This window comes from Micrasema longulum, unplaced genomic scaffold (assembly GCF_059751315.1).
Source record: "Micrasema longulum isolate JH-2025_06_02 unplaced genomic scaffold, ASM5975131v1 h1tg000251l, whole genome shotgun sequence".
Lineage (NCBI taxonomy): Eukaryota > Metazoa > Arthropoda > Insecta > Trichoptera > Brachycentridae > Micrasema > Micrasema longulum.
This window is the reverse complement of record NW_028277456.1, coordinates 597,734-616,843: the sequence shown is the minus strand read 5'-3', so window position 1 is coordinate 616,843 and position 19,110 is coordinate 597,734. Positions and strand designations below refer to the sequence as shown.

Sequence of the window (19,110 nt, the reverse complement as noted above, 5' to 3'; positions counted from 1 at the left end):
TCAGTCAATTGCATCGACTTACTCATCAATATTAGAGAAATATAAGAAATTAATTGAATTATTTAATAACTGTATTTATTTTCAATATTTCAATTACTAATAATGGATTTATTTACCCTTTTCTTTCCTTCCCATGTGTGAATGAAATAAATACATCTAAACTTATTACTAAAAAAACACGTTTCGTCATTTATTTTAATCAAACCTACCGCAATGACTTAATTTCAACATTTTGCTGTTTATTATATTAAAATGTGTATGAATGATAATCATTAATTCGCATTATTAAAAATGGGGCTATTTATATGTTTTTGGTGACACATTTAATGGGTGAATTATTTTGCGCGTCACAAATGACGTCGAAACTACGACATTTCATTTGATATCGGTTTTTTGTGCGAATTGATAATGAATGCGTGTATTTTGTATGTTTGGTGAATGATATCTATCTGTCCACGGTTCCTGATTCCTTGTTCCAACTTCCCCACCTGTCGTGTCTGGCTCCCTTCCATCAGGACTACTGCAGTGAGGACGGAGAGGGCGGGTCCCGCTCTCGCCGCCACTCCTCCCCGGGGGGCTCCCGAGAGGGGAGCACAGCAGCCCTACACCCCTCCAACTACGACGACTCGGTGAGTATCTCATTTAAGATCATAGAGTTATAACCAATACACATGTACCAGCTTTAAAACGGAAAAAAGTTCGTTTTTGTGCGTTTAAAATTAAAATATTTTTTTTACATTTTCAATGCTTCGATCATATGTACCAGATGGTTGTACAACTAGTACAATGTATGAAATAATTAAGGAGCAGTTGCTCTAAAAAATTGTTTAATTAATTAACTTGCGTTTTCGTAAAAATGGATAAAATAAGTTATTTTGGCTTTCTTTGTTCTGGCAATCGTTTTCCTCGATTTTGACAAAAACGTAATAATTCTTTAACATTTAACTTTTTCAACTTATTTTTTTGATGCAACTGTCTCAAAGTATTATAAATATTTTAATTTCGAACTATTATGACAAAACAGTCGCTGATTAAAATTTTTCTTAAAAATATGATGATAATAATTTTTAGAGGAACAAATGTTTACAATTGCCAAAGACCATTTGAAATTCTGTTAAATAGACACCGCTCAGATAATTTGAATGTCCGTTTTCAGTTTCGTGTCCATGATTATAATTAAATTATTATATTTTTTTAAAATTAATATAATTTGCTAAGGCGTAAATTTATCTAGTTTACGGGTAATCGATATGATTTTCACATTTAATTCCAGATGGTAACATAATAATACTATAAAACTACAGCTATCCGGAAAAATAAATACCAGATTTCAATGCTTTTAAAATAATACATTAAAAACTTACTTGCACATGTCCAGCAAAGTAAATTACAAAATTTTATTTCTCCTTTATTTTTTTATCTCCTGATAACAAGCTAGGCAATCCGAATGACCAGAGATTGGACAAACAGAGTTTTACTGTAAAAACATCTTTAAAATTTTTGAAAAACATTCAAAATGAAACACAATGAATGTCGTTTCTGTCAAACATTTTTTGTTAGTAATTTTGATGTAAAATATGAATGATTTTTTTTAGTTTAGTTTTACTATTTTATTTATTGACTAACGAGTGTTTTCAACTTTATATTTTTGATATTTTTAAATTTATTTACTTAACTAATTCAATTGAATAAGCAAAGTGCATTCCACTTTCTTGGCACTCATACAGAAAGCATTTTCCTTTACGCTAAGTTAATTACTCGAGGGTTTCGTCGGTACCTACGTAAGCACTAAGCACATTCTACAGCTTTTGATGTTTATGCAATTCGTACTTACAATGCACACCGACCGCGGCCCTGCAACAGGTGCCCGAGGCTACCCCTACGAATATAGTGTACCTTTACCGCTGCCGCTGGGTAGTTTCACAAGAGTTTTCCTTCGGAGCTTGCTAATGCACAGATTATAAGTACGCGCTCGGACCGGAAATAGTGGAAAATGTTTATTCAAATAGGAAATGGTTTCAAAATCCATGCTTTAAATGTTGAGTGAAACACTGTATATAGTTGAACACGAGTCAGGTACTCTATAATGCTCGACGTGTAAAATCAACAGATAAAAAAATAGTTTTAATTTTTAATTTTCTTAACATATTACAACAAATGAAGGTAATATAGAAGTCTAGGCATCTACAGGGCTTATGACCTGTCAATGGCTAGTTTAAGTGGCCACTTTACACACTTTATAACATTCACCATTCTGCCTATATTTGAACATCTATATTCCTTCAATTCTTTCATCTGTTGATGTTTGTGAAGTTAAAGAGCTGAAACCTTTATTTATGCGGGTGAGATTCATCTAATTGAATTATTTCACCCACATACTAGGCAACGCCTGAAAATGTTATTTTTTCAATTTCTATACTTCTTCATGGACCAGGTAATTTATCAACAATATTTTGAGTTTGTGCAACTCCCTGGGGAGTTGAATCCAGTCCTTGTCTACAAAAATTTGGACAAACTCAAAATATTTTTCTAATTTTCTTGATTAAGGGAGTTAAGAAAAAAAGAGTTATTTACGAAGATATCATTTATTTTAATAAACCGTTTTTTTTTGTACTGTTTTTTAAAAAAAAAAATATTAAGTATACAATAACTATTGTTTATTTTTGCCTGATAGATATTTTTAACATACGCTTACCACTAATAAACATCATATCTGCTATACTTATCATATCACTACGGATAAATTATTCACAATAATAATTTTATGTCTTTTATATAACTACAGGCATACGTGGCATTTGTTAATATTTATATAATCTAGTTTCATTCATACTTCGTTCAAATTTTAGTACTTATTTAATTTTCATCAAAATATCTAGAAAGTATCCAACGTATCGAATCGATTAAAAGTGGATTGCAGATTCCTTAAATTCTAATTTACATCACATGCACGTCACAAAATACTCAACCATTCGTTAAATAAAATTAAAATAGAAACATAACAGAAAACATTGTTATCATAGTTTTTCTTGGAGAGTTCGTCTGATTTCTTCGGTGGCTTTGAGGATATCCTTTTCCATGTCTGTCACGATTTTCTTCTTCAAATCTTCTCCATCATCGGTGTAATCCTTCGGTGGTTCGGACGGGTACCGCGAGCCGAACTTCGGCCGGGGGATCTTCACCCGCTTGACATCAACCAGCCAAGTCTCCATACTGATAAGGCGTGTGTAAATATCCGATACGGTTGGTAGAATGACACGATCCGTCACCTAGGAACAAAACATAGCCGTTAGCAACTTTTACATTTAACAAATACTCGTACACAACAAAATGGCACAAGTTACAATAGCATTTTATCGCCCTCACGATACAGCGACCGCTTTCAAATAATAAACTTTTTTGTGGCGAAATAAACGAGTCGCCAATTTCTAAATGCAAAAACCTTTACGTATTTCAATGACAAATAATATTGAAAACATTATATTTAGTGAAATTTTGCATGCTGCAACAAATATTGAAAATATTCAACCACGAATTTCATGCAAATGAATCGATAATAATGATTTGTATTGTAGAAAAAAATTGCACATTTTTTGGATTTAAGAATGCCTCGTTGAGGCGATCGATAAATAATTATAGTGATTGTTTATGGTTTTACAATTCAAATTATTTTTCTGTGTCCAGGCGAATAAAGAACACAGTTCTGTATGTGAAATAGAACCAGAACCCTGGTCAAGTGCTTTCGACTCGATCGCTACTCTCAGGGTATTAGTTACTGCTCTAATATCTCTCTATCCTGAAAAAACAAATCATGTGGGCATAAATCGGTCTCGTAATGTAGTGGTGGCACATTCGCCTACCATGCTTGAGGTCCGCTTTCGATTTCTCGCAGGGTCAACTTGAAACATGGTGGTTTAACACTGCAATATTTCACTGTCCCTGGACTGGCACCTGAAGCGTAAGACTCATATCCCTACTTTCATGTAACAGACGATCGACATACGCTGCATTTAGTGTTCAAATATACCTCTCTATGCACCATTGGGCGCGAATGATAATAATTACAAATTTCGAAAGGAATGTCGTTTTAATATCATAAGTAATAATTACAACAACTAGGAAACATCACAATTTGTTAATTTTGTTAATTTTGGTATGTTATTCATTGTTTTTATAAATGTAAATAATATTATTAAGTCAGTATAAATATAATCTTCACCAACAAGCTACAAAAAGTGGCTTGGTGGGATTTTAGTTTTAGTAAAAATATAACAAGTGAAATTTTTTTGAATTGTAAAAATGGATAATTATGCTATTAAATCAAATAAATTAAATAAATAAAATCAGCATTTTTGAGTTATCCATTAAAAACACATATTTGAATTTCCTCCATGAATGCTGCAAATAGACATGTCGTAATTCATGCAAATAATATTATGATGCTCAGAAATCATCCTTCATAGGATTAATTGCCATTAATGAAAATAAATAAAAAATATTATGATGCTAAATGTTATTGAATTTTTATGTGTATATATATAACGGCTTAACCGATTTACGTGCGGTTTTCAGAGAAATATATATCTTAGTGCTGTGCATGTTCGTAGATATAAAAATCCGCAATTTAATATGTAAAAAAGAAGTAAGGAACATATATGTTTTATTCATCGATCTACCATGGTTGCATTCGAGGAGAATGCATTTACAACAAAATGGAAAGATGTTGTTTTTTTGTGTTTAAAAAAGTTTGTTTTGGAATGTTTACAAACAACATTTGTTTAATTTGAATCTCAATCAGATTCTTTCCTTAAATTCTTTATGATTTCCACCCATTTATTTCTTTTAACTGGATTAAATAATATTAAATTCAATACATTTAAAAAAATCGTATTCCTACATAAGTACACCCCTCTGTTGGTGAGAAGACCGTAGTTTGACGTTTTCAAAAAGAATGCTATATTTGAAAAAATATTTATTTTATTTTTTGGAATTCAACCATTAACAAATACCCAGGTACCTGCTTAAATTCAATATTTGAATATTAAAAGATTTTAGTTTTGGAATTTAATCACCTAGGTACCTACTTATCAATGTAAATTCTTTTTTTAACGTTCGGGCGGGACAACGTCTGTCGGGTCCGCTAGTATTTGTACATAACCACTTACCGACTTTTTTATATCTACTTGTTTCGAGACGTACCCGTCTCTTAGTCAGGACACTAATTAAACCAACATGTGAAACCTCCTATACGCCTTTACATTACACCAAAATGCATGGCATGTTGGTTTTATGTTCGTGTGCAACAACTATGGTAAAGGTGTATAGTGGGTTTTGCATGTTGGTTTAATTGGTGTCCTGACGATGAGACGGGTACGTCTCAAAACCGGTATATATAGAAAAGTCGGTAAGTTGTCATATATACAATTATTCAAAAACATGAAGCAAATTTTTTGACCACAAAGTTAATGCTTTAAATATCAATACGATTATTCGAAAGCACGACTTGTCTGTGTGTAGCGTTCACAGAGGAGGATAAAAATATGTTTATAGTGGGTATGCTTATACTCACAAATGCTGATTTTTAAGTTACGAAGTTAAAATAATTATCCCGCAATATTATAATGCTGACTTTTAAAATAAAGATAAATTAACATATTACAACAGACATGAAGAACATTTTAGAGAAGCGAATATAGAAGTCTAGGCATCCACAGGACTTATGACCTGTCATTGGCTGGTTTGAGAGGCCACTTTACACACTGTGTAACATTCAGCATTCTGCCCATATTTGAATATCTTCATTCCTTCTCTATGAATCCACCTGGTCCAAGAAGAAGAATAACAATTGAAAAATATGTTCAGGCGTTGCCTAGTATGTAGGTGAAATAATTCAATCAGATGAATCTCACCCGTAACCATAAAGGTTTCAGCTCTTTAAGTTCACGAACGTTATCAGATAGAAGAGAAAGAATGCAGATGTTCAAAAAGAGGCAGAATGGTGAATGTTAAACAGTGTGTAATTTGGCCACTTTAACTAGCCAATGACAGGTCATAAGTCCTGTGGATGCCTAGACTTCTATATTCCCTTCTGTAAATTTTTTTTCATGTATGTTGTAATATGTTTATATTAACTGCTCAGAATCAGTCAGAATCCAGTCCTTGTCTTTAAAAATTTGGACAAACTCAAAACATTGTTAAAAATAAATTAAATTATCATAAAAATACTCAAAATTATATAAAATAAAGTATGTACCTACAACCTAACGCAAAAATATTATTAAGATATTTTTTAATTGAAAAATAGCAAATAACACAAAAATATGTAATCACATGTAATCTCAAATAGGTGCGAAGGTTTTCACGGTCACTGTTATCAATATGTTTCTTTATTGGGTGTGTGTTGGATTTGTTCCGACGTTTCAGCTACCATTGCAGGAGCGATCTTCAGGGTAAACTAAGTGTTTTGTATAAAAAAGTGTGTGTTTAAGTACTAGTAATTTGTACCGTGTCAAACAGGGCGCACAGCAAAGAAAATGTTTGACGAACACAAAAGAATGTGTAAACTTGGGCATCCTGACAAATCTGCAATGGCGGAACACTTTATAGACACCTGACATTTTTTCGCATTTGAACCGAAAATTTTGCATACATCCAGTAATTGCAGTGCACGAATATAAAAGAGGCAATTGAAATACACACACACTTAAATAACATAAACAAAGACGACGGGCTTAAATTAAACTCAACATGGTTCCCAGCACTACATACTACAAAAATGAATAGAAATGTGCCTACTGCCGACTGCGACACGATACAAATGACTAGTACTTAAGCACACACTTTTTTCAACAAAACACTCAGTTTACCCTGAAGATGGCTCCTGCAATTGTAGCCGAAACGTCGGAACAAATCCAACACACGCGGTATCAGTCAAAAAATAAACATATTGACATGTTATCTTATTTATAAACGAACCTAAACTCTGGGTAAAGTTTTGCAACAAGACCGTGTTCAAAAATAAAATGGGTACAAGATGTGGTTTGATCATGGCATAGTGTGTTAGTAATAATTTATTATCTGTTTATTGTGGAGATGTGTTTGAACTAAATAATCATGTTAACCGCATTTGTTTTATGCCCATATATTTTTTGCCAAATGTTGTAACCTCCAATCGTGTCACTGTAGTAATTCTGTAATAATGGACGAAGTAACTGTAAGGCTGTAACCAATTGGTGAATGTGTTACAGTATGTGAGGTCAGGTTTACTAAATAAGTAGGAAAGTTACTTTTAGAAGCGACGACTTCGTGACCATCACTCTAGATACTGATGCTCTACTTAATAATTATATTTATTGGGATATTGAGAAATAATTGTACTGGTTTTATGAGTATAGCACGATCGCGAATAATAATTCAGGGGTAAGTCCGTAATAGTTTTGCGTTATCGAACAAGACATCCAAAATAATATGATTAGAGAGAAATAGTACCTAATTTCTTCTAAAAAACAAGAATGAAAGTAGGTTTAATGCTATCGAAATTCGATCTCTCGGGCGAATGTGACAGGTGCTCAAATGTCGAGATCCGTACATTATGTTAGGCCGAGACAAGCATTATCGACAAAATCAAGAAAAGTGCGCTGTGTTGGTTTGGACATGTAGAGGAATTGATGCATTTTTTATGGATGCAAAAAACATGGCATGACGACAGCAAAAAATACCTAAAGTGGACCTGTCAAAAGTGCGTGCATTAGAAGATTTATAAATGTAGAGGAAGCGCAAGTTGTATGCAAAGACAGAGTGATGTGGCGTTCTACTCTCTCTGCTTACTTCTACGAGGAAACGTCGAGATGGTTTGTTTGTTTTTGTTTTTCTATTTTTTATTATTTAATGTATCATTCGTACGGCTTTTATGATTTATTGCAAACATATTTTATCAAATAAAAACACAAATACAATATGCAGAGAACTATAAGTATCAAAAACAGTTTAAAAATTAGGTAAAAAATACAACACAAAAAAAAAATATTATCTCTTTTTAAAGGCGAGCATCGTGTTACTTTAAAAATATAAAAACATTTTGCGAAAATCATTGATTTAAATATTTTATAAATACTTCTAAATTTGGTTCGCGTATCTTCTTAAATACAAAAAAATATGTATTTAACTGATTTACATTCACGTTTAAGAATACTATTTTTTTGTTTAATTATCAAAAAAAAAATCCGTTTCAATTGTTATGTTGAAATGGATGACGGACATAATCATTTTCTAAAAAGAACGTTGATCATTTTTCGCTCGTATAAACTCGCATTTACAAACTGTGTACTGTGTACTGTGGACTGTGTAGTGAATGTAAGTGAGATAATATAACGTCCCCCTTTGAGATTAAATCCGCCTAACTGTAAGAGTAAACGAATCCAAAATGATAATCGAAGTCATGTTTGGATAGCGGTACTATTTATGTTCTCACGGTCGAGATTTATCTCTCATTTCAATATCGATACTGTGCAGAGTACAGCAATATACGACGATACGGATACACGTTCACGTATTTCCCAATCACTATTTGCGTAAAGTTTCAAAGATTTGTATATCTTCGATTTCCTAACCAATCGAAACTTTCTAATAAATGAGAGCATTCGAGAAAATGGAGTCAAAGTCTTCAATGAAATTTGTTTGTGAAAAACAAACGCAAAATACGATCGGTCTATAAATGGCTGTTTCGGAGGATCTGTTTCACTTTACAATCAAAATTGAACAGTTTGGGAAACGAGTATATAATGTTTCGTTTACTTTTTTTTACTACTTTATCCCACAATTTACCGGTGTAAAGGATATATTAAACCTATTTTTATTTATTTGTATTAAGGCCCAGTGGGCATTCACAAAGACGATATACATTATATAAGAGAAACAAATAAACCTAATATTTTATAAGTAAAAGCACTAGAATAGCGAGTAGTCTAGCGAGAATTTTTTTTGAAAAATATATGTAAATCGAAAAACGTAGTACTTTATATAATTGGTACACATATTATTAATATTTTTATGTAGTTCATTGCTTTATATTTGTTTTATTAATTATTATTTTATATTATTTATGTTTAAGTAACATGTATTCTTGGCACATATACACACATTATATTTGTTTAATAACGATTTTTAATTTCTTACATTTGATTAGCTAGGCATTTATAATTAAGTAGTTTTAGTTTTTCTTTTTTATGTTATTGTTTTATAAGTATAGGACTACTTATGCTCTAAAGATAGAAAATCTCCATCTTCGAAAAGGCTGTGCATGTTAGATGGAGACTATCATAAACAGAGAACACTCCATTTTCATTTTACATTAATTGGTTTTATATAGATTCTTTGTTATTAAATATGTACATATTTTTTTTGCAATAAATTTCTAAATAAAATAAATAATAATAAATTAATAATAGGCAATCATTTATATAGCATTAAAACAAAAATGACTAGGTAGGAATGGAAGAGGGAAAGAGATGGTTCATTTGATTCAGTGATCGCATGAAAGAAGACATCTTATTATCAATGAAATCAAGATTAGGAATTTTTGTTGATTGACTTAAGAATTTTAGGCAAGGTGGAGTGAAAACCATAATAATTATTAGTTTTATTGTTTTTAGTGTGAAAAATTACATTTTCTCTTAGGTTTTTGTTGGGATATTCAATTTTATAGAACTCATTAGTTCAGGCTTGTCAAAAGTTAATTGAGGATTTTAATAGAACTAACATATGGGATTTACATTTAAGAATATATATTTAAGACAGTTTCTACCTTATCATAATATGTATACTCGCTTCTACATAAGTCCAACATGAGGTCAAATAACCCAGCCATATAACTAACCTAACATATTACACTTCACATTCCGTTCGATCATTTAATGGCTGAATTACGTTAAATTTAGTTGTAATTGTACAAAAATTTAAGGAAAAATTAACTAGATCAATTACTCTTTCGAAAGCTCAATAATTATTACGACGACAATAATAATTTCATTGTTTTCGCCTTGATACGAATTGAAGAGAAAATATCGTAATAAGAAAATGTCACATTAGTTTAGACCGCAGCAGGCACGGGTACACACTTCACATTTGAGAACTACCGATGTTTATGGTGCAAGTTTTACTCACATTTATGTATGTAACAGTGTGTACTTCAGGTTGTAAATATAATATAAAGTTCATATAACGGTGAAGCAGTTGCCCGGATATGAATCTTGACCCTTCTTTATAAACACAAAATCGATAAAATTTAGGTCAAATGAAAGAAAGCTCAATCTCGCAATCGTTTACACTAAAAAATATATATATTTCAATTTCTCGACGTTTTAAATAAAATATATGCACGTACCGAGAAGCACATATTAATTATACCGGTGAACCTAGGTGTTTTTTCCTCTTTAAACCCGCATAACCTATAAAAATACGATTATGGTTTACTATCAGTTACAAAGTATTTTTGTTTTAACAAATATAGTATACATACACATAAAATAAGTAAATTAATAGTGTGCGTAAGTTAATTAAACCATAATTTTAAAATACATGTTTTTTCATGCATAATTATCAAATTTCAGAACCCATTTCTATTAGGTGCGTTGTATAGGAATAACTTCTTCAAATACAATGACTTTGAAAAAATACTTTGTAGTTATTTATTTATTTATTTATTTACGGTTCCATGAATCTTTTACATAATTACAATAAAACCAGTGAAAAAAAAACAACAAATAATAAAATAATATTAAAAAAAGAACAAAAACATCGAAAAAAGTATACAATGGAAAAACGTATTTATATGTAAAAAAGAAATATTACATCTGTAACAAATATAAATATTTACCTCGGCGGCCTCCGTGGTGTAGTGGTCAAGACGCTTGATTCACGCACGGAAGGTTCCGGGTTCGATTCCCGGTGAGAACACAAAAATTAAAATGTGATTTTCCTCAAGCCTGGGTGCTCTGTGATGTAATTCACCACTGTAATTAGGCCTCCTGGCCTGTTGTGGTGCAAAAAAAAAAAAGAAAAAAAAAATGTTAAAAAAATAGAAGAAAATAGCAGTTTTTAAAAAAGAGAAAGAGAAGAAAAAAAAAAGAAAGTGATTTAAAAGGAAAGTTAAATGTTTACTTCATGGTTTATATAAATATTAATAATAAATTTAAAAAATAATTATGCACACAAGAGTAAACAGTTAAAACAAAAGTGAAGAACTAATCATTATTTGAATTCTTAAATGTTAATCTTTTTTTAAAACATAGACTTAATCATCAGCGGCGTGGTATAAAATAAATCTAAATCATCACTGTATTGATTATACTGACACCTATGTTTATCTACCAGAAAATAAAGAATGACCTCAAGAGTGAATGCTAATAAATAAATTAGCGCAACTTTTCTACGTATTTAAAATGATATTATGCATTTAAATTATTTAGAATATATGTATTCAAACAAGTACAAAGCGCTTACGGTTGTTAAATAATTAAAAGGGCTATAAATAAACACGATCGATTAAGCTACCTTGTCGTGAGTGTATCAAGCGGAAATAAAATCTATAAAGACATTTTAAGATCCTGCTGATACTTTTGAAAAGCAATCAGTTCCGGTCGTGACATATGAATAAAACCAAATAATGACTATGTATGTCAAGACTTGAGTCTTAATAGGAGTTGTGCCGGTGAGAGCAGTTTGATGATTCAACACTTTTTATTTCACACAAAGCATACTTGAATAAATGCTCATTATTCAATAATATATCATCACATTCACTTTATTCATAACCTTATAACAAGTTGATGTAATTTAAATCAATCATTAACCACATATTGAGTAAGTCCAAATGTTTGTAGACCAAGTTGAATTTCACATCCCAGAGAGTTAGTTATCAATATTGAAATTTGTTACAACAGAGAGAAAAAACATTTTTGAAAAGAGAAATTGAAGTCTAGGCATTTACAGGGCTAGTGACTGATTTAAGTGGCCACTTTACACACTGTGTAACACTTACCATTTTGCCTATATTTAAAAATGCGTATTTCCTCAATTCTTATAATGCCAGAGGAATCTCACCGACATAAAGGTTTCAGCTCTTTTAATTCACTTCGTTAAAAATGTGGGTGTTTAAACATAAGCACAATGGTAAATGTTAAATTAGTGTGTAAAGTGGCCACTTAAGCCAGCCAATGACATGTCACAAACCCTGTCTAGACGTCCATATTCTCTTCTAAAAACTGTTTTCCCTCTCTGTTGGAATAAACGTCAAATCAATAATTATTACTCAATCATATTTTATAGAAAAGAGTAAGTTTAAGCATCTTATCAATTCTATTAATTAGGGAATAAATTAATCAATATTCTGAGTGTGCCTAAATGTTTGTCCTTGAACAACCAATGGCAAGTCATAAACCTTGTAAATGCCTAGTCTTCCATATTCCCTTCTCAAAAACATTTCTCTTGCCTGCTACATAAGTTTAAATAAATAAATCGTTCACAATAAAAACTGATCAAAATTAATTGAATACAGTTTCCCCTACGTTTTTCAAAGTTAAGCTCATTTGGACAACGGGTAAAGGTATTTGTTAATCTTATATTAACATATAGGTACTGTTACGTATACATAAATAAAAGTACTATGTATCTATTTTTTATTAGTACACGAGTTTTCACCGGAAGATTATTGTCTAGTAACAAATTGTGATTTACATAATACTGTCGTAAACTTGTACTAAGTTGAACTTTGTGACAAACGGTTATTGTAAACTCTTAGTGACATACTTGCTTTCAGAATAATAAGTTTTTTTTTGTAATCGTAAAATAATGGTAGAAATTTAATACCATGATCGTTGTCAAATTTTGGATAGCGGGATACTGTTGAAATTTTATGTGATTTTGAATTGACATGTGACGGCCTTAACAGAATATTTTTTTTTATAAATCCTCGAGTTTGCCCATTTAACATAGCATAACACGTGTCGTTAGGTTAAAATTGGGATGAATTAGTTTTTCTGATAATATTTTGTATTTATTTCAAATTTATTCGGTGGCTATTCTCACGTAAACATCCTGCAAAAGGAAATCGAGTGGAGATTAGTCAGCGTCATGGTGTACTGGTTATTGCGTGTGCTTGGTGGGAAATTACAGAACCAATGGCTTCTTTTCACCAATGCCAATAATGTCTAGGCTTTACTGATTTTTTTTATTTTGTCCAAAGACCGGTTGATGTATTCCTAAAGCAAAGGGAGTCATACAAAAAATAAGTAATTAGCTCACTTTTCGAAAGATGAAATTTACCGACAGGGCAATAATGTCTTGTCTCGTGTCTTTCTGGGATAATAATGATTTATTTTTACAATGTGTATTTTTTTATGCATATATTTTTTTTTGAGAAATAAGTATTTGCGTTCTAATGATTTACCAAAATATTCCATTTTAAAGGCAACGAGTTGTAAATAACTCACTATTAGAAAACGGAGATTAAGTTGGGGTAGAGTGGGATTCGAACCACGGACCTTTGATCCGTGAGTCCGAGACACTAGCCACGGGACCACAACCCGATTATACATTGACCCGATATTATGTTGTTTACAATTTTGTACATACTTTTTACATATTATATTAATTCAATAAAATGTTTATATACCAATCATGTATATTTAATGGCCCATATTGACTTTTTTTATATTACTACAGAACTGATTACGATACATATCAATCTAAACTATAATTTTTCTCGTGGTGTGAAATAAACCATTCGCTTAAATATAATGTATGAAGGGTATAGGATATAAATGATAGCTTTCAATTTTCATGCGTTTTAAACAGCAGTTTACATAATACACATTTCTGTTTTAAAAAAATTGACATAAAAGTTCTTTGCGTACAGGGGATAAAGGGTAGAAGTCAGTTAAATACTGAAAATAAAGCAATAATTTAATATAAATGAAAATTATTTTTAATAAAATAGTATAGGCTATTTATATTAAGCAGGTTCGTTTATTATTTGAATGTTTAAGAGGTTTGAAAATTTAAAAACGTTCTATCTCAAAACTTACTTTACTAACATTCGTCCTTATATCCTGTATCCTTCATATGGAACGTGATTAAGCAAGTACAAAAATCTCAGAAAAAAATTCAACCATACAAAAAAAACTTATTTGCATATACAGGTGTTCTTTAAACCCTGACACATCTGAATCCACGATGATCAGTATGAGCAAGAAGACATATTGGCACATAAAAATATTTTTTTAGAAAGTATGTATATTTTTTTTAAATATAAAAAAAAAACGGTTGCATACTTCTGCAGAGAAGAAACGAGGAGGGGAAAGTAGGAGTCTGATACACCACCAACCACGCGGCCACGCCCCTCTCGCTTTTCCCCTGAAGAAGTAAGCAACCATTTGCTTTTTAAAATATTTTTTTTTTTAAATTTCTTCATTCTAAATATTTTTTGAATATGCCAATATGTCTTCTTGCCCATACTGATCATCGTAGTTTCAGATATGACAGGGTTTAAAGAACACTCTGTATACTAAATATACATAAATAAACCAGAACAGATTTCATTGAAACGTTAATTTAATTTGCGGAAAGTAATTCAGCTTTTATTGTATTGACAAAGTTATCGGCATAAACGTAAATTAGTTGCTGAAATTTCACTATGCGAAATTCATCATCATCATTTCTCTATCCGTACTCTGCGGTTCAGGGGGTTCCGAATTGGCTCTCCCAATTGCAGCGTATCTGGATTAACTATTACATGGAAGGTAAGGTGATTACGCTTTAGATGCCGGTCTAAAAAAAAATTTAATTTCCGTGCAGAACCTTCTTTAAAGCCAGTAACATCATATCCTCCTGCAAGGGATCAAACCTGGGACCTCAAGCATGATACGCAAACGGACTAACCTCCACACCACAAGGAGGACATAGTTATATCTCCACTTGATTTCTTTATTCGGGATTTTTGTTTTCGAAAACACTTTTCTAGTTTGCATATTCACCAGGACGCGGAGAAAATATTAGGTGCGGTTTATTTAATGATACGAGTACGTCATCTCAATCTCGATTCCGAATACCTTACATAAAATTTATCTAAAATTTTGAATAAAAACTAAAAAAATAAACATATTACAACAGAGATGAAGAACATTTAAGAGAGGGTAATATAGAAGTCTTGGCATCTACAGGGCTTATGACCGGTCAATGGTTGGTTTAAGTGGCCACTTTACACACTGTGTAACATTCACCATTCTGCCCATATTTGAACATCTATATTCCTTCAATTATTTTATCTATTGATGTTTGTGAAGTTAAAGAGCTGAAACCTTTATTTATGCGGATGAGATTCGTCTAATTGAATTATTTCACCTACATACTAGGCAACGCCTAAAAATGTTATTTTTTCAATTTCGATACTTCTTCATGGACCAGGTGGATTTATCAACAATATTTTTAGTTTGTCCAAATTTTAGTAGACAAGGACTGGATTCAACTCCCTGGGGAGCTGTTTATATTAACATATTACAACAGAGATGAAGAACATTCAACATCATGACCCCTGTAGATGCCTAGACTTCTATATTACCGTCTCCTAAATGTTCTTCATCTCTGTTGTAATGTGTTAATATAAACAGCTCCCCAGGGAGTTGTTTCCGGTCCTTGTCTACTAAAATTTGGACAAACTAAAAATATTGTTAAAAAAATAAAGTTTTGATGTGCATAATTATGCAGATTTTTAGAGTCATAAAGGTGTAACGCGTGGTATGGTCGAGCGGTCTGCTGCGGTCATTAATATTACCAATGTGAGTCTATTATTACGTAATTGTTAAACTTAATCTATATGCTCAATGTGTTTGTTTAATCCCACACCAGACTTGTGGGTAGTACTTAGATGACTCATTATTGTTGCGGTTACTTTACTTTGAGACGTTAATCCCCCTCAAGAGGATATTTGGGACAGATGTGACATAAAGAGAAACTTAAATGACACGTTACTGATTCACTTGCCACAAAACAAACAAGAAAGTATGGAAACTTCGTAATCTTGAAGACAAAAACTCAACTAGAAACCACGTTTAGACGAATAATGACTTAAGGCTGTAATCGGGTAAAACGAACGCAAAATTAGGAAATCATACGATTTTGCTATTTTAAAACGAATGTTTTTTTTAAATCGGGCAATAATAAAAAAACATAAATTAGATAAAAACAATATTTTTTTAATGTATTTCTGTTTAAAAATATACTTAAAAGTTTTATTTAACTAAAATATAATTACTTTTAGACCGGCAGATTACGCCATTTCAAATTTAGACTAAAGTTAGGTATCTAGGATCTCAATAAAGACTAAGTATTGAACAAAAATTGGTCATAATAATTTAAAGGTCATACAGTTTACATAAAAGTGGATGTGGCTAAATTTTATTTTTTTGTTTTTGTAAAAAAATACTAGCATTTTAAATCACATACATTTTTGTGACATTTTCCTTTATTTCTACTTAAAATTATGCCTTCGGTAATACTTAAAAAAATAAAAATATGGAAATACTTTAGGTAAAACCTCTTTTTATAGGATTGCATACTTTCTTTTGAAAAAATAAGTTAATCTGGTTGTAATATTCAATTCAAAACAATATCTTATTGACTTTTTCGCGACCTTCAGACCAGCCTTTTCGAAAGCGATTAGGGCTAGTCTGAAGGTCAGTCTATACTTTAGTATTGCCCGATGAAAAAAAAACTTTAGTTTTAAAATGGCAAAATTGTATGACTATCTAATTTTGCGTTCGTTTTACCCTACTACAGCCTTAACACAGGTTTTATTATAACAGCACAAAATAAGTTTATACAAATTAATAGGTTTTTAAAATTAATAACTCGCTTTTTACCCAAATAACAATAAATTTATTAGTAAGTAAAATTTATCTCGAAAGTGTCGGAAGACATTTTTCCCCTCTCTTTTTTAACTTCAATAATAATTTTTATTTGTTTCGGCTTCCTGGATGGAACCTAGTACTGATAAATGTATAAACTTGTTAGATTTATTTCATGAAGAACTCCTCAAAACGAAAATTAAATAGAGGTTAGTCCGCCTCGTAGTGTACTGTTAAGCGCGTTCGCCTACCATGATTGAAGTTGAGATCGATTCCTTGCAAGGTGGACATGCAATATTGGTTTATAGGTGGTTCTACACTGCGATATTTCATTGTTCCTAGACTGTCACCTGAAGCGTTACATTGATCACTTTGCCTTTAATATGACCAAAATTAAGGGAAATGATAAAAAAAAAATAGGTGATAATGTTTTTCTAACAATAGCGTGATAGAATGCCATCTATAGATATTTTTGCTATGTTTAGTATACATATTTTTTAGAAAAAAAAAAACTATTTTCCTAAATAATATTATAGAAAAATGTGGGTTTTAAGTTAATGAAATCTGATAATTTTCTTCACTAAGTATTTACGTTCATAGTAATTTTACCCCCACAACTATTGTATAATTCATAATTTCGTCGGGTTTCTGACACCAATTAGCAACTACAAATTTTCAAAAACTAAAACGTCTTCAAACAATCGTTTTTTAAAGGGTATAATAAATTAAAAATAAATACAAAAAAGAATTCAGTTTGCAGTTTTCTTTGAATTGTTAATTTGGGATTAACTTTTAACATTAAAAGTGCAAAGTTCCAAAAACAAAAAAAAACTCATGTATGAAGCCTATGTAAAAACAAAATTTTGTCATATGCAACTACTATAGGGAACAGGAAATTAAAATGATATAAATAGACTACAAAGATAGCAAAATCAAATATTAATGTTAGTATATGACCTCCTAAGAACTCTTTAAACAAACTAAACAATTAAATATAACTGAACTCTTTCAACTAGAATCCTTAAAATTTATTCATAAAGCCACTAATATAGTTGTAGACGAAGAACTAAAACTTGCAAAAAATCGTTGTAAAAATTTACAATACAAAAATATCAGAACAATATCATTTACTACATTTTAAAACGAGACAAGGACAGTCGAGACTAATAAACAAGGGACTGAAATTATACAATAAACTACGAGACAAAACTAAACAAAAGACTCAGACAACCTTTACAAAAGATATTAAAAATATTATCATTAACAATAGAATATGAATTTAAAAAAGAAATAATATTATGTTAAATTAATGTAATCTTGCTACCAAGTTATGCCAGAAACCCAACGACTTATTATAATAATTAAAAATCTTCACGTAATGGGTACTACAGGATAAACGCTAGATTTTATATTAAATTGAACCCACGTATGTTAGTAGGTACCCGCTGGTCACTGCACTATTGGCTGACTAATTGCATATATTCGTTACTCGTGTATTAAAAAATAAACACTTTAAATTATCTACGATTAATCAATGTTCTAGCCGTACGGCGTATGCTACGCACCCACGCAGTTTTATCCTTTTAAATCTTCATAATAATAATTGCTTCCTTTGCACGCAATAATATGCTGAGTGCATAATAAGCCAGAATCACACGGTCAGATGGGATCTGTTTTATCACCGCTCCTATATTATAGGTTAGGTTTAATTACTATAATAACTCGGTCGTATCGCGAGAGGCAGATATACAAGATGCTGGATTCTCAGATGCTCGAATTGTTGCGTACCATGCTCTATAGTCCATAGGGACGCGATCGAGTAATCGAGTAACACACCACCGGTTACTGAGATAATCGATATTTTTCTTATATTACTTGCTTAATTGTGATACAATCGTGATTCATAGTTATATAATATAAATACAGCAACATTACGTTTATTTAGGCATAAAAACTTAAATAGCCTCCCAAAAGAAAATAAAACATTTAAATAAATTGTAAATTTAATTAAAAGAACACCTTGCAAAAAAAACAGCTAGATGATTTACAAGGACTAATGAAAAATGACAATGTATTGCATTTTTATTATATAAAATACTTGTACCTACTATTAACTCAGTGTAAGTTCCTCTCCAAGCTCAGAACAGGGGCTTGTCTCTTTGGAGAGGAACAGCATTAAAATAGCAAAATACTGTACTTAATTTAATAAAAC

General features: G+C 31.2%; 1 protein-coding gene across 1 annotated transcript in view; it reads right to left on the bottom strand.

Moving 5' to 3' along the window:
- Positions 1-2,569: 2,569 nt before the first annotated feature.
- LOC148283273 (uncharacterized) overlaps positions 2,570-19,110 on the bottom strand; it is a 35,825-nt gene continuing 19,284 nt past the window's right edge. The window contains exon 2 of the mRNA XM_088223819.1: positions 2,570-3,269. Coding sequence (XP_088079945.1) covers positions 3,018-3,212 — 195 coding nt within the window. The 5' untranslated portion in view covers positions 3,213-3,269 and the 3' untranslated portion in view covers positions 2,570-3,017. The remainder of the gene's footprint in view (positions 3,270-19,110) is intronic.